At 43.4% G+C, this 24,006-nt stretch overlaps 2 protein-coding genes across 2 annotated transcripts in view; one reads left to right on the top strand and one right to left on the bottom strand.

Moving 5' to 3' along the window:
* The window catches only part of HDHD2 (haloacid dehalogenase-like hydrolase domain containing 2), a 29,134-nt gene extending 28,076 nt beyond the window's left edge, over positions 1-1,058 (top strand). Inside the window, exon 6 of the mRNA XM_006835111.1 lies at positions 890-1,058. Coding sequence (XP_006835174.1) covers positions 890-993 — 104 coding nt within the window. The 3' untranslated portion in view covers positions 994-1,058. The remainder of the gene's footprint in view (positions 1-889) is intronic.
* A 12,751-nt stretch (positions 1,059-13,809) lies between these two features.
* Positions 13,810-24,006, bottom strand: part of KATNAL2 (katanin p60 subunit A-like 2) — a 65,292-nt gene continuing 55,095 nt past the window's right edge. Inside the window, exons 13-15 of the mRNA XM_006835110.1 lie at positions 15,443-15,605; positions 14,466-14,568; positions 13,810-13,949 (exon numbers count right to left, since the gene is read on the bottom strand). Coding sequence (XP_006835173.1) covers positions 13,810-13,949; positions 14,466-14,568; positions 15,443-15,605 — 406 coding nt within the window. The remainder of the gene's footprint in view (positions 13,950-14,465; positions 14,569-15,442; positions 15,606-24,006) is intronic.

The following is a 24,006-nucleotide window of genomic DNA, read 5'->3' as shown; positions in this document are numbered from 1 at the left end:
ATTTGTTGTAGTTAAGGGCCATCAAGCCAGTTCTGACTAATAGAAATCTGGCATAGGGTTTCCAGGGAGTGGCTGGTGGGTTTGAACCACCAACCTTAAGGTTAGCAACCCAGTGCTTATCCTTCAGCACCACACCTGGACTCCCCATTCCATTTTTGTTATTGTTAAGTGCTGTTGAGTAGGTTCCAACTCAACCCTAGATGGAGTTTCCAAAGAACAAGCAGCAGTCCAATGCTTATCTTACAGTGCTGTTTAAGTAGGAACCAGGCACCATCGGATTTTCATTTTCAGAAGCTCGTGCTGACCAGTGTGGACTGGTTCCTGAGCTGGGTGGGGTGCTCCAAGTATGCCAGGCCAGAGGAACAGCAGGCTCTCCTGATTTCAGAGGTTGGAGAGTTGGGCAGTGTGCCTGTCATTGAGCACCCTGCTGTGTGGCCTGGCAGGCATGGCCTGAGTCGGTGAACCATCTGCCATCCATCACTGGGTCCCCATGGGCAGCAACACATGCTGTTCAGTCACCTTCAGGAGCAGACGAGACCTCTGCCCTCTGGAGCCAGAGCATTGATTTAATCACTACCCTTGTCTTTAGGGCTAGTAGAGGAAGAAAATGATTTCATCAGCTGCGTGATTTGAAGGGAACCTTAGCCAATGTCTGAGACTTCATTGTCTAAGACCAGAGGACCTGGGACCCACTGTATGTGACAGCTCTTTGAATTGTCTCAGTGTATAGTGAAGCGTCAGTAAAAGGTGTTCAGGGAAATGCTGAGCCCCTGTTCTCTAATGATTGTTAGGGTGGGCCTCTACTGACTGGACTCTGTATGTGTGTGTGTGTTGGGGGTGTGATTAGCAGTCTAGCTAGCCTTGTTTCACGCCTTTCCTTTTATTCCAGGGAAGTATCGAGCAGCAGATGAAACAAAAATTAATCCACCTCCTTACCTGACTTGTGAGAGCTTTCCCCACGCCGTGGACCACATTCTGCAGCATCTGCTGTGAACCATGATGCGAACCTGAAGCAGCTGGAGACCCTGCCTGGCCTGGTCCAGAATGAATCCCTTCCCTGTCGCTGCTCTTGCTCTGCAGGCTACTGTGCATTCATTAGAAAGGAAGCACTGAGTTGCAGCCAGCCACTGAGTCTTGCTAATCCCTTTTGTTTTATTTTGTAAAAGAAGATGGTACCCAAAGAAAGGGAAAGCTGAGATTTTGTGCCATTCCTTTAAAATATTCATCCTGTTTGGCAGGGCTGGGTGAGAATGTCTGCTGCAGGGAATGGTATTCTCTGCTTTCTCAGTCACTGGGAAGTGGCGATGGCGAGAATCTGATGGTGACTACAGTTGAATGATGTTTTTTTGGGTTTTTTCAACTCTAAAAGTCATGCGTCAAAAGGTGCATTAAGCTCTAGTTTTAATATTGAGTTCAACTGTGAAATCCATCACTTGTGTGGAGTAGAAAGCTAAAACCTCAAAGCAAATTGTCCTTTAGCCCAAGTGATTGAGTGAATCTGCTTTAGCGGATGTTGAAAACGAGATTGTCTTCGGCATTATTCCCAGCACGGGTGACTTCTTTTCTCCTCATTAGCCAGAGATGACTGAGTTAAATTTAGAGCCTGATTTTCATTTAAAATAATATTTCCATTAATAACCAATTCATTGCAGATACTGATTATACTGTGTAACAGTTGTTTTGGAAATTTTATGTAAAATTAAAACTATCAGTATTTTACAGATGTTTTAATTAGACATTGTTATTAACAGGAACAGTGCAGAAACTAGAATCAAGCCTTTAATGGCCTATAGACCAGGCATTTTTGAAGTTAGTGTCCACTAGGGTCCCATTAACTGTACATTTGCAAGATTTCATTATTTTTGCCTCTGACACTATGGGGAAAATCTTTTAGAAGCTATTGGGACAGATTCAAGCTTTTATGCTCCTGGTTACTACAGCTGGAAAATGAAATCTCGTCTTGTAGCATGGATCATTCTTCTCCTGTTAAACTCACCAAAATGAAGGGGCCTAAGTAGGTAATGATTTTCCTAGTGCATTTGCATACTGTGATCATCCTGGGCCTTTGCAGTTGTTTTACTGGGCTCTTAGGCATTGAATTATTAGAATGTAATTGTGCATCATTGTAATGTTCACCTTATTGACGCTCACACTGGTGTTAATGAGCTCTGGGGTTTGATGCTTGCTTAGAGATCAGCTGGCACTTGGATGAGAGGGCACAAACCCAAATAAATGGCAGCTCTCTCCTTTTGGTAGTTTGGTGAGTACTTTCCTCTTGTTTTGGGATGAAATGCCCCAATGTTGTACTTACCTATTCTGTTCTGGAGTGCTGGAGACCAGTGTTCTGTGACCACCACCCGGAATTGGAAGGATGAGCAGAGTGGCTAAGAGCACAGGCTCTGGAGTGTGGCTATGTAGAAAATAAAGCCCACCCACCCCTCCCACACCATGCTTTCTGACACCACACTCAAGCATCTCTCCCACTGCTATCTTTGACGGCACATTCACAGGTATGGGGTTATCAGAGAAGTTACCAGGTTACTTACAATTCAGGGTCAGAAATGCTCAGTCAGCTCCTTCTAGGTGCCCACAGGACACAGCACTCCACCACAAGCCTCAGCTTGAAGGCACTCAGCTCTAGTGCCGTGGTGATCCATTGCTCTTATCTCAGGCTCTGGTTCTTGGTTCTGCTGCTGCTGCTCCTCCTCTGCTGCTCGTCTGTTGTGACAGCTTTCTGTCCCTGGGTCAAGGAAGTTCACTGCACAGAGATCTCAGGGTCCAAAGGATGTGCTCCACTCCTGGCCCTGCTTTGATAGCAATGTGATTCCCCGCTCCTGCTTCTGAGATGGCTCATTTTAAACCCATTCTAGTGTTTCAAGTTTTTACAATTGACAATTAACTCTGCAAACATCCTATCACAGTTCTGGTGTGGTGCTGTAGGATAAGGACTGGACTGTTAATCACTAATTAATCACTGTTAATCAGTGGTTCAGACCCACCAGCCACTCCTTGGAAGTCCTGTACAAGGTCTCTAAGAGTCAGAACAGTGTCACTTAACAAGAAAATCTATCAGTATCTTCTCGCACCTTTTGCCCAGGTCTAGCAGGGCATCAGTGTTGTTTGGTGGGAGTTACAGACTAAGGCTTGAAGAGACGTTAGATAATTCAGTACCCCACAGGCTGACACATAACTAGCTCCTTGACCACGGGCAGCTGCCGAGCCTTGTGTACTTGTGTGAAGTGGAAAGATAACAATCATGCAGCCACATAGGGTTGTTGTGAAGGCTGAACACAGAAAGTTCTTAGAGCAGAACCAAGTGGTCAGTACTGAGTGTTTGCAACAGAGATGAGGCAGGTGTAGCAGGACCGCTTAAACTAAGAAGCTGTCAATAGAATCTCTGCCATGGGGACTTTCTTTCGGGGGATAAGAAGACGCTAAATACAGACTTCTTCAGAACAAGGCCACATAGGAAGGGGTGGAGCCTGTGGCTATAGAGACACAGGTGCTTGTTATTTAGGTACTTGGGTAAGTGATTCCTTGCCCTAAACATCAAGTATTTGCTAGTTGCTATGTGCCCCTGTGGGAACTAACCAAACATACAAGAAAACGATTCTTGGTGAGGAGCCAAGGAGAATCCAAAGACATTACTTGAGAACAATATGAAGATTCCATTGCACAGCGCCTCCTCTGTCCTGTCACCACTGACTGCTAGATGGAATGGGCTGCGGCCAGTTAGGTGACCAGCACTTAATAGGTGCTGTCTTCAGCTCATAGTGACTCCTGTGACCGAGCAGAATTGTTCCCTAGGGTTTTCTGGGGTGCAGTCCACAGGAGCAAGTCACCAACTCACTCTCCCACAGAGCCACCAAGTGCATTCTAATCACCAATCTTGCCTTGCAGTCACCTAACTGTTGGCCCCAGGCTCCATAGCACTTGCTAGAGGTACACGGACTCTTGCCACTTGTCTTCTCCCCACTAGACAGGGCTGTGCCACATTCTTTTTACATCTGCTACAATGCAGGCACTCAGATGGCTGCTGAACTAGTAAACACTAGCAGTATTGGAGGAATTTAATGCTAGAAGCTACTGCTGTAGGTAAGAAGAGAAGTTCATTTTAGACTCATTGTCTCTAAAATGCCAATAGAGGAGGGAGGCCCCTGTCAACGCTTGGGAATACCATACTGGATGCTCTGGAGACAGGTTAGAGCTACTGCAGAGACGTGGGCAGCAGTGATGGGTTAGGGAGTGAGAAGAACCAAGTGGGGACGGTCACCAGAAACTGCTTCTTGATTCTGCATCATTCCACTTTGTCCTTGTGGGCCATTAATATATCAGTTTGTGAATTTTAAATATACTTCACAAACATATAGGACTTGCTAACTGACTTGTCCACAAAAAGGCTCAAAAATAAACTTGTTTCAGATGAAGGTTACTATAAACATTCCCAGTCCAACTAGTTGGTCTGCCTTGGGCCTCTTGGAGGCAGATTAGGAAATGAAGAATCTAAAGGACTTCATTTTTCAGATGTTCCATCCTCAGGGCCACCTGGTTGCATCCGTTTTGCTGTGATGCTGTCTTGGGCCCAGAAGGATGAAATGATCTCGTTGGGCTGGAGCCCGCACCGAGCAGCCCTGTTGTCTGAGGTGGTTACTGAGCATCCGTCAAGACACACGCTGGGTGCAGAGGAGACCCTTGGAGTTCTCCCACCCCACTCTTTTCACCTCCCCAATCAACCACCACGCAAGTGTGCTGTCTTGATGGCATGGTGGGCTGCTGGCTGGAGCAGTTCTACTCTGCTCTAGGGTTGCTGTGAGTCCCAATGGACTCTACAGATTGTCGGATCCTTTGTACAAAAAGGCGCCCTGGTGGTGCACTGGTTAAGCATTCCGCTGCTAAGGGAAAAGTCAGCAGTTCAGTCCCACTAGCTGTTCTGCGGGAGAAAGATGATGTGGCAGTCTGATTCTGTACAGACTTACCAGCCTTAGAAACCCTGCCCTATAGAGTGGCTGTGAGTCCAAATCAAGGCAGTGGGCAGCTGGTGTGGTGTGGTTGGCCCTTCAGTACCTACCAGAGCTGAATCTTGTTGGACTGGGAAAGGAAAGGGCAGGCGCTGCACAGCCTCGTTCTGTGTCATGATGCCAGCAAACAGCTGTAGCAGTGACTTTTAGAAGGCCCACGCACTAACATCACCATAGCCTCACTTCTGTCCCACATTAAGAAGGGCCGTAACCTGGTAGAGTGAGAAGTTAAAAACACCACACTAGACGTGGTCAATTGGTTTGGGGTTAATGTGTGTGTGTTGAGAGTGGACTTAAGTTCTTCAGCACCTATAATCTTTAAAACTACATTCATCTATTTCACTAAAACACCGTCAAGCAGGAGAATTCCTTTTTCATATTAGCACTGGTTTGCATGAGGCCACACTTACATTACCAGGCTTATTTGACCTGAGTCACAAAAGCCTTTTTTCAGCATAAATGGACAGGCCTTTGCCAACTTTGTACCCTTCGCAGCCCTCAGGCCTGCAGCCCCAAAGTGTGCTGATAGCTTTCAGGGGCAGTAACATGGCACTAGAATTCATTTCTCATGAAAACAACTGCACATCTGGTAAGAACCAACCTGTCCAGGGCTTAACCTTCCCAGCAACCACATCTGAACTCTGGTGTCACGGGCTGCTCTGCCTGAGAAAATCAGCTGCAGGTATTCATTGAATGCCCATTGTGTGTAAAGCACTCAAGACCACCCAGAATGCAGCTCTACTTGGTAGGATGCAGATTTTCTAGTTGGGGAACTGAAATGCATAGACATTGTAGCAGGACAGACGGGTGCCAGGCTGCACCCATGGATGAAATGCTGAGAAGCCAGTGGCTGCAGCATGCCAAATGCCCTGGACCAGGAGGTGCCATTTGTAGCCTGGAGCAAATGGCGCCTTTAGGTTGTCTGTGGCCTTCACCATTTTGAGAAATGTTTCATTCCTTCCTTAATTCATTGTCATGTGGTGAAGTGCCATCGAGTCGGTTCCAACTAATAGTGACCCTGCATAGGATTACTGAGGAGCAGCTGGTGAGCTTGAACCACTCTACGTTGGAACTAACTTGAAGGCACATAACAACAATGCTGTCAGGGAAGCTTCTCAGGCGGTGATCTGAAGTAAGTGAGGGAAGGGGACGTGTGGATTGCAGGGGCTGATGCCGACATCTTGTGTATCAGAAGATTGTAACTGCACAGCTAGGAAAGGATCTGACACCTTCAGGCAGTGTTCAGTCAGAGATCAGTCACCACTCCCTCTCCAGTTCCCCACCAGCGGAGCCCTTTACTTGGTCATCATTACAGTCCACGGCATCCTCTAGGCGGACTGTGCTTTAGAAGAAACTAACTTTTCTGCTGAAAAACAAACAAAAAAACGCTAACGCTAACATTTCCTCTAACAACTAACAGACCGATCTCCTGTATTCCTATAAACATGTTGTTAAGTGCTGTGGAGTTGGTTTCGACTCATAGCGACCCTGTACAGGGTTTCCAAGGCTGTAAATCTTTACGGGAGCAAAAAAACTCATTTTTCTCCCATGGAGCAGCTGGTAGTTTCAAACTGCTGATCTTGCGGTTTGCAGCCCAACTTATAACCACTATGCTACCAGAGCATAGGTACATGTTAATCTTGTTTTTAAAATACAGCCATAGAGACTTCAAACATAGATTAATCTGTGTTAGTTGGCCTCTCTCCAAACCCCACTAAAAGAAGCATAAAGCCTACTGTGTACCTACAAGGGCAGCCCACAAGAGTGTAGAAGACCATCAGTGACTGAGGGGTGAGGGGATGGAACTGAAATCTGATCAGAGATGTTTGGCTATTTGTAAAATAATACTGATAAGGCATCTGTCTGAGACTGTGTTACAAAACAAAAAACAAAGAACAGATACTTGGAAAATTAAGCAGACATAAAAGTAAAGTGTGTATTAATTCCAGGAAAGAACAAATCATCAAGAAAGAAAATGTAAACCTATTTCACTGCTTGTCTCTACAGTGAACACTGCCTACAGTTCTAATAAAAAGGCTACTGAGCCCATCGAAATAGTGATCTGATTATTTGGGGATGATAAGGAAGGACATGTGCATGGTAGCAGAGGGATGACAAAGCTACATCTGCTTCCATCCAAACCAAGAAGTCCTATAGTGCCCCAAACTGATCAAGCAAGAAACCACCTAAATGTAGAACATAGAAGCATGTGCATGCGTACTAATTTGGAGACCAATTTTCCAAGGACAAGAGAAGGCCAGCTGGATACAGGATCAGATACTGGTGGGAGTAGTGAGAGAGGCGTGAGAGCACTTAAAAGGGGTTGTTGTTGTTAGGTGCCATCAAGTTGGTACCGACTCATAGTACCCTATGCACAACAGAATGAAACACTGCCCGATCCTGGGCCAACCTCGCAATTGTTGCCATGCATGAGGCCATTGATGCCACTTTGCCAACCTATCTTGCTGGGGTCTTCCTCTTTTTCTCTGACCCTCCACGTTGCCAAACATGATTTCCTTCTCCAGCAACTGGTCCCTCCTGACAATATATCTGAAGTATGAGAGAAGAAGTTTGGCCATCCTGGCCTCCAAGGAGCACTCTGGCTGCACTTCTTCCAAAACAGATCTGTTGGTTCTTTTGGCAGCCCATGGTACTTTTCAATATTCTCCTCCAATACCAGAACTCAAATGCAGCAGCTTTTTTTACAGTCTTCTGTGACTGAGGTGGGAGGGGATGGAACTGAAAACTGTCCAGCTTTCACATGCATATGTTGTTGTTGTTAAGTGCCGTGGAGTCGGTTCCGACCCTGCACAGGGTTTCCGAGGCTGTAAATCTTTACGGGAGCAGAAAACCTCATCTTTCTCCCGCAGAACCGCTGGTAGTTTTGAACTGCTGACCTTACAGTTCACAGCCCGATTTGTAACCACTACGCTACCAGAGTTATTGAAAATACTATGGCTTGTGTCAGGCACACCTTAGTCCTCTAGCTGACCAACAACTTTGCTCTTCAACACTTAAAAGGAGTGGAGGTGAGTCAAGCACACTGTAGGTTGTGTCACATTTTGGAAATGGAGTTTGCAGGTATTTGTTGAAGGATGACCAAACTACATTTATACAAGAATCGGCAGTAAGCTAAAAGGGCCACAATATACTGTCACAAGCATGCTATGCACATGAGTCTCCGTGCCCCTTGACCTTAAAGGACTCTTAGAGTACTGTCTTAACTGCTTTCCAACTATAGCCAAGTTAGCAATAGCAGCTGAGATTCCATGATCCTTAAGGAAGGTAGTATCCACAAGCAGATGAACTAATAGCTACAAGAAATGTCAGCTGACAACCTGACAAAATGACCAAAACAAAACATGTTGAAAATTTAACATAACAGAGCAGTCTGAGCCATTGAGTTGAAGAACAAAGATGTCGGCTAGAGGACTAAGGTGCACCTTAGGTGACACAAGCCATAAGCACTGGATTGCTAACCACAAGATCAATGGTTCAAACCCACCAGCCCTCCTCAGAAACCCTACAAGGTTACTGTGAGTCAGAACCAACTCAAAAGCAATTAACAACAACATGTATCTAGGGTATCACCATGCTACTGACTAGAATGCTTATGACAAGAGTTTATATTTGGTACTTATTAAGAGGAAATTTTCTGCTTATTTTAAATTTATATACAGTCTCCAGGTCACAAACAAGATCTGTTCCCAAGTATGTCTTTAAGTCAGATCTGTAGGTCAGTTGGAAAAGGTACATACTAAGTCTTCAGTATTTCTTTCACAAAAAAACAGGCTTGACGCTTGTTTAATGTTTTAGAAGCTGCACGTGCAGCAAGTGAAGATGACTGTGATGAAGAATTTGTTGCAAGTTAGGGGTAGGAGCCGAAGAAAGATGAGACTGTCTGCACCCACAAACACTGGCAGCCTCAGAAGCCCACAGGAGCAGTTCTACTCCACCCTACAAAGTCTTTTAAGAGTCGGAATCCACTTAGTGGCAGAGGGCTGAGGGGCGGCCAGCTCCTGTTGGTTCTTTTTTCAAAGTGAAGGCAAAATTACATAGCATCAAAGCCAGGCTTCAAAGATGGCAGCCCCCCCACCCTGCCCCCACTCAAAGATGGCAGCCAACCATACTGCTTTGAATATGCATTGTTGTTAAGTGCCATCCAGTCAGTTCTAACCCATAGCAACCCTGCTTCATGGAGCAGCTGGTGAGTTTGAACCACCGACCTTGCAATTCTAATGACTTTGCAGTCCAGCGCATTAACCCACAGCACCACACCAGGACTCCTTGAATATGTGTGGCTCTCCACATTTCTGGCAATAATTAGTCTCCTGCATTAGGCTCCTGGAAGGGCTCACTATATACCTCTCCTGAGTTTCCCATCCCAGAGCTTCAACTTGCAATGTTTCCTATTCCAGTTACCATCACGAATCACCCAGAATAGAAGTTTCCAATCTGTTCCTGTTTCTCTTCATCAGTCATAACAAATGTTTGGAAACCCTAGAAGACAGATTTGTCCATAAGTCAGATGTGGTAACCTAGGGGCTGCCTGTATAAAGTATATTTTCAATCTGATTATACTTTCCATGAAATAGCATTTTTAAAAGGATTTAAGAATATTCCACTCAAAATAGCCAGTGTTAAAAAAAAAAAAAGTTTATATGAGTAAGCCCTGTTAAAGTATTTATTTATCCAAAATGTCTCTTTTCCCCTGAATAGCCAAACCAATTTTAAAGAACTTCTGTTTGCAAAACATACTGTACAGCTACAACAATGAAAATACCCTGCACTAGTATACTAGACACATAGACCAGCAAAGGACTCCTGGTTTAACAACAACAACCAGACCAACAGAGAAGAATTCAGAGTTAAGCAATAAACCCACATGTCTGTATTTAACTGATTTCAAAAAGGGTGCTGAGTCCATGGGGAAGGAAAAACCTCTTCAATAAACGGTCTGGGAAAATGGGGTACCCACATGCAAAAGACTGAATCAGGATCCATGCCTCACACCATACACACAAGTAAATTCAAAATAGATCAAGACCTGAAACACATAAAATTCTTAGAAAAAAAGTAGAAAAGTATGGCTGTGGGGTCCAGTTTCTGAGAATGGATTATCAGCTATAAAAATAAAAAAATAAAAATAAAAGCAACAAAAGACACACTAGATCAACAGGACCTCATAAAAAATGCTTTTGTTCATCAAATAACGATTTTTAAAAAGTGGAAGGACAACCTACAGATTAGAAGAACATTCTTAGGCACCATATAGCCAATAGGAGTCCTGGTGTGAAACTATAGGGTAAGCAATGGACTGCTAACCACAAGATAAGCATTTCAAACCCACCAGCCACTCCTTGGAAACCCTATACAGGTTTGCTATGAGTTGGTACCTACTCGACGGCACTTAATGACAAATATATCCTATGAAGGTCTAATATTTACAGGCAGTCCCGGTTACAAATGTCTGACTTAAGGGCACAACTACTCACCCTTTGATGTTCTGTCAATTTGCCTTCACTTTGAAGTGATCTCACTTCACTTAACAACAACAATAACTGGAAAGGAGTCCTGGTGTGGTGCTGTGGGATAAGCACTGGATTGCTAACCACAAGGTCGGTAATTCAAATCCACCAGCCGCTCCTCGGAAACCCTAGACTAGTCCACCAGCCGCTCCTCGGAAACTCCTAGACCTAGAAGGTCTCTAGACACTTCCCAACAACTGGAAACAATTCTGCATCCCAGTCAACTTCACTTTGCTGCTGCTCATGCAACGTTTAAATCATGAAGAGGCATTGGGTCTCTTCTTGCTCTAAAACAAAAAAAACAAAAAAAAAACCCACTGCCATTTAGTCAATTCTGACTCATAATGACCCTACAAGATAGACTAGAACTGCTTCTTAGAGTTTCTGAGACTAAATCTTTAAGAGAGCAAACAGTCTCATCTTTTCCCTGTGGTGGGCTTGAATTGCCAACCTTGTAGTTAGCAGCCCAACGCCTAACCCACAGCACCACCAGGGCTCCTTCTCTTGCATTAGAAACAATAAAAAACAACCCATTGTCATTGAGTCTATTCCTATGCATAGCAACCCTAAAGGACTGAGTAGAACTTCCCCTTTGAGTTTCTGAGACTGTATCTTTACGGGAGCAAATAGCTTCAGTTTTCTCTCAAGCGGCTGGTAGGTTTGAGCAGCTGACCTTGTGGATGATAATGGGATTAACCTGTTCTGACTTACCTACACATTCTTAAAGATAGGAATGGATCTCATTTGTACCCCTAAGGAATGCCTGCTCTTGGAAAATTGGAATTGAAAGGTAATGGAATTTTTCTAGGAACTTTTTGAAGCCTCTTCATAGAACTTATAAAACTTAACAACAAAAAGACAAACAACTCAATCAAAGAATGTGCAAAGGATTTAGCCACTTCACCAAAGAGGATATTCAAATGGCCAAAAGACCTATGGAGAATATCTCAACGTTGGTTAGCCATTGCTGTTCAGTGCCACACACAGTGATGCAAATCAGAACCACAATAAGAAATTCCACTCTAATTAGAATGGTTAAGATTATAAAATGGAAAATTACAAATGTGAGTCAGACGTGTGGTTCTGTAGGATAAGCACTGGACCACAAGGTCGATTTGAACTGCAAGGTCAGTGATTCAAATCCATCAGCCACTCCTTGGAAACTCTATACAAAGTCTCTGTGAATCGGAACTGAGCTGATGACACTTACTACAACAATCCTCTGCCAATGGGAATGCACAACGGTGCAGCGCTGTGGAAAAAAGTTAGGCCGTTCAAAACATTACATATTTTTTTAAAATTTTTTAAGTCAAACTACCATCTACCCCAACAATTTCACTCCTAGGTATATACCTAAGAAACTTGAAAGTAGTCACAGACAGACACATTTACCCCAATGTTCCCTGCAGCTCTATTCACAGCAACTGGAGGTAAAAACTGTCCATCAACAGATGAAATGGATTCAACAGCATTTAAAAACAACAGTAACAACAGTGTCTAGAAACCAAAGGCTATCGGTGGTTCCCAGGGTAGGCAAGGTGCCCTGGTGTACTAGCAGTTAAGTTTTCTGCTGCTAACTGAAAGGTTGGAGGTTTGAACCCACCCAACAGCTACAAAGAAGAAAGACCTGGCAAACTGCTTCTGTTAAGATGTTGTTGTTGTTCTGTGCCGTGGAGTCAGTTCAGTTCTGACTCACAGCGACCCTGGTACAGGGTTTCCGAGGCTGTAAATCTTTACGCAGCAGAAAGCCTCATTTTTCTCCCACGGAACAGCTGGTAGTTTCGAACTGCTGACCGAGAGGTTTTCAGCCCGATTCGTAACCACTACGCTACCAGAGCTCCTTAGATAGCAGTGGAAAAAACCTTACAAGACAGTTCTACTCGTCACATGGGGTCACTACAACTGAATGGCAGAAGACAATAGCTGGGACAGGAGGGAGGATAAAAGAGAGAGACGTTGTTCAGGAAGCGATGAGTTTGAGTTTATGCTGATGGGAACTTTGGTGATGACTACTTGGCACTGTAGGATCAGCACTGGACTGCAAGCCACAAGGTCGACAATTCAAACCTACCAGCTGCTCCTCGGAAACCCTAACAGGTTTGCTAAGAGTCAGACTGATTTGACAGCTCTTAACAACACAAGTGATGATTGCACAATATGACTAACGTAATTGTTCACTAAACTGTTCACTGAAAATTTGGGATTTGAAACATTTGTTTCCAATGTTCTGTGTCTAGAGAACACATACGAAGAACACAATAAAGAGTGCCAGTGGCCCTATGGGTTAGGTGTTGTGCTGCTAATCTCAGGGTCCAGGTTCAGCAGTTCAAACCCATCCGCCACTCCCCAGATGAAAGATGAAGCTGAATGCTGTAGTGCTCCTGTAATAGTTGTTGTTAAGTGCTGTTGAGTTGGTTCAAACCCATAGTGACCCTGTATGAGGTTTCCAAGGAGAGGCTGGTGAGCTTGAATCACCGACCTTGTGGTTCAAACCGATTTTGCAGTCCAGCACATTAGTCCACAGTGCCACACTTGGAAATCCTGTGGGGGTTGCTATGAGTAGGCATTGACTCAATGGTGGTGAGTATGGTTTGGGATATATTTTTAAAGAGAAGCAAGCCAGCCATGGGAAATGAGGAGGTTGGAGTGTCCAAAAGATTATTCAAGCCTAGGGATGAGATCATGACTTTCTAAGTGGTGCTTTCTAAGTTTGGGAGAAGTTTGCTGTTGGTAACACTGGTTGGGGTCAGAATTAAGAGCTAATGAAATTCAGAATACTATCAAGAGCATAGACACTATTTCCTTCTGGCCCCTGTCCTTATTCTTGTCTTACACTCAACTGGTCACATGGTCACATGGTCTGCTTTCAGGGGCTGCCCCAGCTCAGAGTCACCCCCGTGCATTCCAACACAACTTCTCTAGCATCTTTTACATCAAAATAAGATACCAGCTCATAAATGAGGGCCATTGCAGGAAACTGTTCATCAAAATGTTATGCTATCTATTATTATTGTGGGGGGAAAAAATCACTGCATGACCCAAGAGTGCATTTGCATGACATTGAAATTGTCACTATTTTGCATCTATGGTGAAAAATGTAATGAAAATATCTCAGGTTTTTAAAACAATATAGTTTTCCAAGTTAATCCAGCTCTCATAAAGAAAGTTCTCATTTCCAGTCCAACCATGTTCTTCTCCCACTTCCACTAATAAACCAGAAGGCCCCTGTGGTACTTTGTGGCCAGGTCAGTTTCGGCATAAGTTCAAACAGACTCGAAGTCTCTCTGCCAGGCTGAATATCTCTGAGTTAGATTCTTTGCTGAAGGTTTTGTGTGGGCCAGTACATCCAGAAAATCGGCAGTGGTCACAGTGTCCAGCTGGATGGCAGGTAGGTTACTGCTCTCTAGATAAAAACAAAACAGTAACAGCACAACAATCGATCCGTGGTGATCAATGCTATTCAAATGCTAATAGACCTTTCAAGACAATGCATAATGCAGCATACTTAATGGTTAATGCAACAAAAGGCAAGACTAAAAAGGGTGGAAAGAAAATTCTTTTAATGTGCAACCAAGTTAGCCCCTGAAGCCTTGACACACCCTGCCCCCCAAATAAGTGACTTAAATGTGTTGTTATCAAAGTATTATTTAATATTTATATAGTACCTTCAGTGGATCCAGCCAACATCATAGCGTGCCAGAGAAATAAAAGCCTCAACCCTAAGAGTTTATCATCTGCAGGCAAAGCCAATCCAAAATGGGCCACCTGAGGGGGAATGGGCTGAGTGCACGAGGGATGATTTAATCGACAACACGTTGCAGAGAGACCCACCAAGAACAGGAGCAGGGCTCCATCTGCTGGTGAGAGTTGGATTTTTAAACACATTTCTCCCCACAGCACCTACTTGATTCTGCCATACCTGACTGGTGGCTTTCGAGGGTACTGAAGATTTTTCTCACAGGTCGCATGGCTGCCTCCCTGCAGACAAGCTTGATGTCTGAGCCTGAGTAGCCCTCAGTCTCCTGAAATAGCCATAAATCCAGTTGCTGGTCAGCAAGCCGAGTGGATGGTAATAACATTCACGGAGGCAAAACCTCATGTCAGGGTCCCCTATTTAAATACTGTACCTGTCGCCCATGAACACCTTATGAGATTCCAGATAAGTAGTGCTTGGGGGCAACTTCCTAAGACCTCCTATACATATGCCGCAAAATGCTGGCGGAGGACTGGTCAGGTCAGGCTACCCAAGTCAGCCCAAGGGGACCTTGTGCCCAAATTCAAGAATGCTCAGGTTTCTCAGGCACTGTTGTTCTTGTAGCTAAAGTCATACTTGCCTTTGAGGAATTGTTGTTGTTGTTAAGTGCTGTCGAGTCGGTTCTGACCCATAACGACCCTGAATATCAGAGGTCAAAAGTGTTCAAGTGTCCACCCAAAGCAGGCAACTCTCCTACAAGACCCTGGGCACTGAGGATCACAAACATGTACCTAGAGCTTTTCTGAGGGCAAATGACTTTCACTTTATCTTCACAGGAATCCTCTGAAGTCATCTCTGTGACCTCATTTCTAAGATGAAGCAGCGGAGGCTCCAAAATTGACTTTTGTGAGGTCACCCAGCTGATAACTGGCAGGACCAGGATGTGACCAGAGGGTCTCTGATTCTAAACTCATTGCTATTCCCACTACGGCATAGTCTTTCTCTCTGCTTGAATGTTTCCACGGAATGGAGAGCTCACTCATTCATGAAGAAACAGGCCTATTGCATTGCTGGGACAGCCTGGGTCTTTCCCAAGTGTCTGGAGTGAAGAGGCTTATGATAAGACTCTGTCTAGACGGCTGTCATGTGGTGGACCCTGGGCCTGCAGATGTGTCCCTCCAGGGGCAAAGCTCGGCAGTTACCTGGCTCAGCACTCCATACTCCAACTCCGTGCGCAGCTCCAGGGCTCCGCTCTTGCTCACAGGGGGCAGCCAGTGTCGGATCATAGCCTGCCTGGCCTGCTGGTTGGGGAGGTCAACCAAAATCCTCTTCTCCAGGCGACGTAGCATGGCACAATCCAGCTCCCTGAAATCACATCAGAAACTGCGGGTTTGGATGGGACAGTCAACACACTTCTTAGCTGGCAGCTCTGTTTTAGCAACAGTTGAGCATCGTTCCATTGCAGGAAACAATTCTGCATTTCCATTCTTACTCAATATCTATACCTGAGTGGGTAGGACAATTCATGCTGTTTTGGGAGAAAAGAATTTGTTAAACAAAGAAAAGGAAAGAAAGAAACTATACCTTCCAGAAAGTCTCATGTCAAGGAAGTAATTTTAAGTGATTAAATTTGGAGGGGGGGGGGTGGGATGGAATCCAACTAATAACCAAGCAGAGAGGCACTCCCATTGCACTTGTGACCTGAATTATTCAATCTCATCCGGCCAATGAGTAAATCATTCCTGAAAATTACGTGGGCACTCTAGGAAGTACATTCACTCTTTCAAAACCCTCATATATTCTGGAGTGCATGCCTGTCTCCCTCCATTGCTGTGGTGAACTCAGTGAATTTCCCTTCCAGGATGCCCAAGTCCTTTGGGGTTCTCGCTCATTCATTCTTGTTCCTCCCAAAGCAGTCAGGCCAGGTTTATGTAATTCTACAGGTCATTTCACTAAGCTGTTTGTTGCTGTTGTTGTTGAGAAGATACATAGAAAAACATACACCAATTCAACAGCTTTAAGATGTATAATTCAGTGACGTTGATGACATTCTTTGAGTTCTCATCCTCCTTTTCTGAGTTGGTCCTTCTCCTTTGACAAAAACTCACTGCCCACTAAGCTTCTGATCTAATCTTTCGAGATGTTACTGTCAATGTGATCCACAGACACAGGTCATGAGAGAAGACAATGTCTGTTCAAGCAGACATTCTTTCTTAGTTAAACTACTGTTTGCTTTTAACTTTCTATTCTGAACTGGGTGAAGGTTTACAGAGCAATTTTACATTCAACATACGTATCTCATTGATTGCAAATCCCTCGATGTAACATAATTTATCCCACTTCCTCCCTGTGTTTGTTTTCATTGCTCCTTCTTTCCCAACCCTTCTGAACCTTGTCCTTGGGGAAATGCTGCCCTTTGGCTCTCTAATAGTTGACCATTCTATGAAGACACACGTTCCCATGGCTCATCTGTCCACTGGACTAATTGTTTCCATGTGTCTTCAATTTTCATCACTCTTCTTACCTCCCGATAGTGAGAGACCACTAGTTGCACCTTAGATGGCTACTCAAGAGCTTTTAAGACCCCAATTAATATTCACCAAGGTAGCTGTAGAACACTGTCTTTGTGGAATGTTATGTCGCTTGACCATGGTGTCCCCTGAGACTATATGGTCTTGAATCTCCAGACCCAGGGATATATTTGCAGCAAAGGTAATTGTTGTTAGTTGGTGGCAACTAACAACAACAATTACCTTTGCTGCAAATATATCCATGATTGTGGTGGATCATACAGAGAGCAAAGTTATGAAAATATTTTAGACCTAACCAAATACTTTGAAGGAAGGAGTCGCTGAGTCTGGACATTGAGTTGTTCTTCTGGCAGTCCATGGTCCATGGTACCTTTAATATTTTTCTCCAACACCATAATTCAAACGCATCAATTCTTCTATGGTCTTCCTTATTTGTTGTCCAATTTACACATGCAGGTGAAGCTGTTGAAAATACCATGCATGGTTTGGGTCACTTTAGTCCTGAAACTGACATCTTTGCTCGTCAACACTTTAAAAAGGTCTTGTTTAAACAGCAGCTTTGCCTAATGCATTTGATTTCTTGACTGTTGCTTCCATGAGTGTTGATAGTAGATCCAAGTAAAATGAAGTTTTTAACAACTTCAATCTTTTCTCCATTTATCATATTAGTTACTGGTCCAATGGTGAGGATTTCTGTTTTCTTTACACTGAGATGCAACTCATACTGAAGGCTGTGGTCTTTGATCTTCATCAGTAAGGATTTTAAGACCTCTTCACTTTCAGCAAGCAAGGTTGTGTTATCGGCATATCGCAATCCTGATGCCACATTCTCCTTCATATAATCCAGTTCTCGGATTATTGCTCACCATACAGATTGAATTAAGTACGTGAAAGGATACAGACCAAAGATAATACCCATGTGCAGATCCCAGTCCTGTATATATTTGGGAGTATACTCCCACTCTCCTTCCCATACCCACTCAATTGCATGTCTATCCATGTATCTACCCATTGTTTGGTGGCATCAAGTTGTTTCTGACTCATAAGATTTCTGAGGCTTTTAAATATTGGTGGAAGCAGAAAGCCTCATCTTTCTCCTGCAGAGTGGCTGGTAGGCTCAAATTGCTGACCTTGTGGTTCAGAGTCCAGTGCTCATCCTATGGAGCCACTGTGTAGATCACTGTTATTGCAGGATTATGTCTATAACAGTATTTCCCTCTATTGTTTTTAACTCTTTTACTTCTTCTCTGTGTCTTCCCCTGTCTCCATCTCTTTCTTTGTTTCTTTCCATTTTTCCCCCTTATATTGAAGGAGCTCTGGTGGAAATGATCCTTGCTGTAAAGATTTGTTCCCTCTTTTGAGCTACTGCATCCATAGGTGTAGGTCAAGTTCATCAAATTGTATCAGATTACTCTGGTTTTCCTCTTCTTTCTTCTTCTAGTTGAGCTCTGATCATCCAGTCATTGAAGCCAGGTCAAGTGGGTATCTGTAAGTGTGTATACCAACCATCTTGACTGAGCAACAGTTAACATTTTGCCAAATCTGCTTCATATTGATTATGTCTATTCTTGCTAAAATATTTCAAAATAAATTGCATCATGAAACATCACCCCTAAATGCTTGAGCATGCATTTCCCAAAACTGACTCTGATTACATGGTATGACTAATATTCAATCCACATGCAGATTTCTCCATTCATCTTCAAGCTAACTTTTATCATTCTGTCCAGCCAGAATCTAATCAAAGATCATGCATTACCAGTGGGTATGTCTCTTTTAATCTAGGCCAGTCTCCTTGCCCTGGCCTCATTTTCAGAAGACTGGGTCAGTTGTAGAATGAACCATGTCCTGGATTTGTTGGGTCCCCTCTTGGCAACATGTAACTTGTTCTTTTCCCCACTGCTCTTTAAGACCACCACACGTCTGTCAGTTTGTCAGTGGCTTGTGAGTCGCTGTGATTCTGGCAGCTATGTCACTGGTATTTTACATACCAGCCGGGAATGACAAATTGAAGAGGAATGGTATTGCATTCATTGTCAAAAAGAACATATCCAGATCAGTCATGAACTACAACACTGTCTGTGGGATAGTGGATAATATCCATGCGCCTACAGGGAAGCCCAGTTAATACCACTATTATTCAAATTTATGCACCAACCACTAAAGCCAGTGAGGATGAGATAGAAGAATTCTACCAACTTCTTCAATCTGAAATCGATCAAACATGCAATCAAGATGTACTGATTATTACTGGTGATTGGAATGCAAAGAGGAAGCATCAGTAGTTGGAAAATATGGCCTTGGTGATAGAAATGATGCTGGAGATTGCATGATAGAATTCTGCAAAATCAATGATTTGCTCATTTCAAATAGCTTCTTTAGACAGCATAAGAGACGACTATACACATGGACCTCAACAGAAAATTAACTGGCAGACATGCAAAGGTGATTTCTGTGACAGCAGTAAAGAAAGCTGAGAAACAATCTGATTTGAATGGCAGAATCCCCAAGCAACTCAGGTTTGGCAGTATCTGGCTAAGTGCACTTTCAGAGCCGTGAGGGTGAAAGTTGGTAGAAAACAGGAGGATTGGTATAAAGTTTGTACAAGAAACAGCTCGATTCGGGATTTCCTTCCCACACCAATGGCAGGAGAGCTGCCCTCCGACATCCTGTAGAGGCTAAAATAAAGGGTCTCTGGAATGGAGAACACCAGGCAAGTTGAGAATGGAGTACTATAGTGACAACAGGACTTTCTTTCCCTAGATTATTGGCAGTTAAGCTCCAGGCAGATTACAAGAATCTTCACTGGGGATTCTTACCAGACAATGAGAAAGACCTAAAGATGTTGATGCTGGGCTTCCCCAACAAAGCGTACCAGCAGAAACCCCACTATGGAGTCCTCAGTTGACAAGCCCCTCTTATCTGCATATAGCCTCTCATAAACAGGTTGCCAAGGAGACCTACATCTATGGGAAGTTTCTAATATGAAGACTGAGCAAAGTAAGTAAACAGGGTGGTCCCGGTGAGGAGCACCTTTGTTGTTGGTACGTGCCATCGAGTTGGTTCCGACTCATAATGACCCTGTATAGGATTTCTGAGGAGTGGCTGGTGGGTTTGAACTTCCGACCCTGTGGTTCAAACCAACCTTGTGGTCCAGTGCTTATCTCACAGCACTACACCAGAACTCCGGGAGCACCTTTAAGGAAACAGAAATATTCAGGGAGATGAAAACTTTAAAAAATGTGATTACTATTATCAGAGAGATATAAGAAAATACTGCATCTATAAAACAAGAACCAAATGCAATATAAAAAGAATACTTAGACATAGGAAAACAAAATAACTCCGGAACACAAGATAAGACAGGAGAAATTTAAACACAATAGAAAGATTAGAAGATAAAGCTAAGGACATCTGCCAGAAAGCAGGACATGAAATACACATACACACAGAAATATAATCGAAAGGAGAAAGAAAAAAAAAATTTGTTGTTATTATTATTATTTTTTAATCAAAACCTTAGTCCAGGAAGATCAACTTACAAATAATATGAGTTGCTGAAAAAGAACAGAGAAAACAGAGGATTTCATCAGTTAAATAATTCAGGAAGACTTCGCAGAGCTATAAGAAATGTTTTTCTGGATTCTAAATATTGATAAAAATTAATTCTTAAATAACAGTTAAGTGGCAGGTAGGATTTTAAGTATTTTACAGATATTAATTCCTTTATGTCTAAATAGTATTTAGTAAAAAGGATTCCTGGTGTGGCCCACAAGGCCAGCACTTAACAACAACAATTCCTTTAATCCTCGCAACCACCCTATCATTATCCCAGTTTTGCAGGTGAGACACAGAATGCTAAATGATGTGCCGGAGATCAGAAGACTTATGACTGATGGTGTGAGATTGAGTCTAGTCAGTCTCTGATGCACAGTAACTAAGTATTAATCCCCAACAAGTCACATTCTGGTGAAATTTCAGAACACTTGGAACTAGAGAGGATCATCAAAGCTTTCAGAGACAAAAGACAGGATATAGTCAGTGCATCAAAAATAAAACTTCTCAATAACAACATGGATGTAAAAAAAAAATAGAACAGTGCCTTCAAATTTCAGAGGAAAAACAATTCCCAAAGTATAAATCTTTATCTGGCCAAACTATCCATTAAGATGGGAACTAGAATAAAAATATTTTCAACATGCAAAGTCTAAAATTTACCTCCTATGCACCCTTTGGAGTCCTGGTGTGGTGCTGTGGGTCAATGCCCTGGACTGCAAAGTAGGTTTGAACTTTAAGGTTGGCTGTTCAAGCTCACCAGCTGCTCCTTGACAAGCCTAATATTGGGTTGCTATGGGCCAGAACCGACTCGATGGCACTTAACAACAGCAACAACAATATGCACCCTTTAGACTCTTGGTATGGCACTGTTCAGCACTGAACTGTGAGCCTCAAGGTCGGCAGTTCAAGCCCACCAGCTGCTCCTCGGAAACCCTATACAGAGTTGCTATGAGTCAGAACCGACTGGACGGCACTTAACAACAACAACAACATGTACCCTTTACCAAGAAATACTGGAGGATTGTCTCCAAAGGGAGAGAGAACACCAAACCAAAGGTCCTACATGGGATTCAAAAACCAGAGAATCTGACACAAAAAGGAATGATGAGCTGATGTCTCCTGGGCTCACCCAGAGACTAGGAGCAGAGGACCAGCTGTCGGTTTGCTGCTAGGAAGATGACATTGATAGCTACTTGGTTTATCTGAACGTATCAAGAGTCCATTCAGGGAGCAGAGTGGTGTGGCTGATGTAGTGGGAAGAAAAGGTGAAATGAGAGGATGGGAAAGAAAGGGGAAATCTTTCATAGGGAAATGAAACCATCATATCACATTCATAAATTCAGTTCAGTTCAGCAACATTTACTGCCTGCCAAATGTAATACCTGCCAAGAATCCTGCCTCCAACAAACAGAAATGAATAAGATAAAACCCTGCTTGCAAGTAATGAAAGGTAGCATGGAGAGGTTTCAGTCTTGGGCAGCGGGAATGTTGATCCTGCAGCCTTCAAAGACAAAATAAGACTTGATATCATAGAGAAATCCAGAAAGGAGAGAAGAAGACTGAATAAGACCGCATTAGCGTGATGAGTGGCTGCCATATTTTATTTAGTCCTAGGACTTTCTTTGCATCAGCTGCTCTCTCTTGAAAAGGCAGAGACTGCAAAAAGAATGTTCTTTTGTAAGAGCAACTTCTTCTTGGTCTCCCCATCCCATCCACAGCACCTCTCATTTAAAAGAAAAAACAGAGTTCCCAGAATGCCCTGGGAAAATGGAGTCATCAGGAGGGAGGTGGGAAAACAGTCCCTCACTACAGATGTCTATATTGATCAGCTAATGCCCTAAAGCAAGAGATTTACCTCAAAACTGCTTGTGGCCACAAAATAAGTGCAAGTCTCTGACAGCCAGGCCTGATGAATGCACTTTTAATGACATCAATAATCATATAATCAGACAGGGGGGGAAACAAAGGACAAATGGAATGTACCCAGGAATCAGTCTTTCTGCCAATATATTTATATTTTTAAAAAATTAACCAGTGGTAACCAGAAAGCACTCCCCTTAGCTCCTCCACTTTGATTTTGAAACCTAGTTATTCTGGTCTCATCGCCTTTCTCTTGGTTCTTGATACTTCCATCACCTCAAAGATCAAAATCAACCAGCACATGTTAAACATAGCAAAGGTGACAAACTCAGTCAATCAGACTGAGCACTGCTGTGTAAAGTGTGTCTTAGCTACCTAGTGCTGCTATAACAGAAATACCACAAATAGATGACTTTAGAAACCCAGAATTCATTATCTCACAGTTTAAGATGCTAGAAGACCAAGTTCAGAGCGCCTGCACTTGGGGAAGGCTTTCTCTATGGCGGCTCTGGGGAAAGGTCCTTGTTTCCTTTCAGCATCTGTATGCCCAGCATTTCTTGGAGATCTCGTAAATCATGGTATCAATCTTCCCCTGGATCTAAGGGCTTCACAGAGTCGGGACCCCAGGTCCAAAGAACAGACTGTGCTCAGGAAAGGTTTGCACCAGGGTCATATTCTTTCACCATACTTTCTCGATCTATATGCCGAGCAAATAAGCTGAGAAACTGGATTATATGAAGAACGTGGCATCAGGATTGGAGGAAGACTCTTAACAACCTGCGATATGAAGATGATATAGCCTTGCTTGCTGAAAGCAAAGAGGATTTTAAATACTTATTGATGAAGATCAAAGACCACATCCTTCGGTATGGATTGCACCTCAATGTAAAGAAAACAAAAATCCTCACTACTAAACCCAAAAGACAATTATCATGATAAATGGAGAAAACATACAAGTTGTCAAAGACTTCATTTTGCTTGGATCCACCATAAACACTCATGGAATCAGCAGTCAAGAAATCAAATGATCATTGCACTAGGCAAATATGCTGCACAAGACCTCAGTAAAGTGTTCAAGAACAAAGATGCCAATTTGAGGACTAAGGTGTGCCTGACCCAAATCATAGCATTTTCAATAGCCTCATATGCATGTGAAAGTCGGACAATGAGTAAGGAAGACCGTAGAAGAATTGATGCATTTGAGTTATGGTGTTGGAGGAGGACTGCCAGAAGAACAAACACATCTGTGTTGGAGAAAGTACAGAGTGCTCCTTAGAAGCCAAGATGGCCAGATTCCTTCTCTCATACTTCAGACATATTCTCAGGAGGGACCAGTCCCTGGAGAAAGACATCATCATGCTTAGTAAAGTGGACGGTCAGCAAAAAAGAGGGAGAGCCCCAACAAGATGGATTGGCAGCAGCAATGGGCTCAAGGATAAAAACGATTGTGAGATTGGCGCAGGACCGGACAGTGTTTCATTCTGTTGTATGCAGGATCATTAGGGGCTGGAACCGACTCAGCAGCACCTAACAACAAACAAACAACAGGCCCAGAATTCCTTGAAGATCTCCATACATCTTGGCATCAATCTTCCCTGGATCTAGGAGCTTCACAAGGCAGGAAGACCAAGTCTAAAGGATGCACTCCATACTGGGCTTTTCTACCTTGGTGGTAATAGGTTCCCCTTTCTCTGCTCCAGTTTCGCTCCTTTTATCTCATGTATGATAAAAGATTGAAGTTTTCAAGGACTTCATTCTTCTTGGATCAACTATCAACACTCATGGAAACAGCAGTCAAGAAATCAAACGACGTATTG

Source organism: Chrysochloris asiatica, unplaced genomic scaffold, assembly GCF_000296735.1.
Source record: "Chrysochloris asiatica unplaced genomic scaffold, ChrAsi1.0 scaffold00015, whole genome shotgun sequence".
Lineage (NCBI taxonomy): Eukaryota > Metazoa > Chordata > Mammalia > Afrosoricida > Chrysochloridae > Chrysochloris > Chrysochloris asiatica.
Note: the sequence above shows the minus strand (reverse complement) of the source record. Positions and strands in the feature narration are given on the sequence as shown.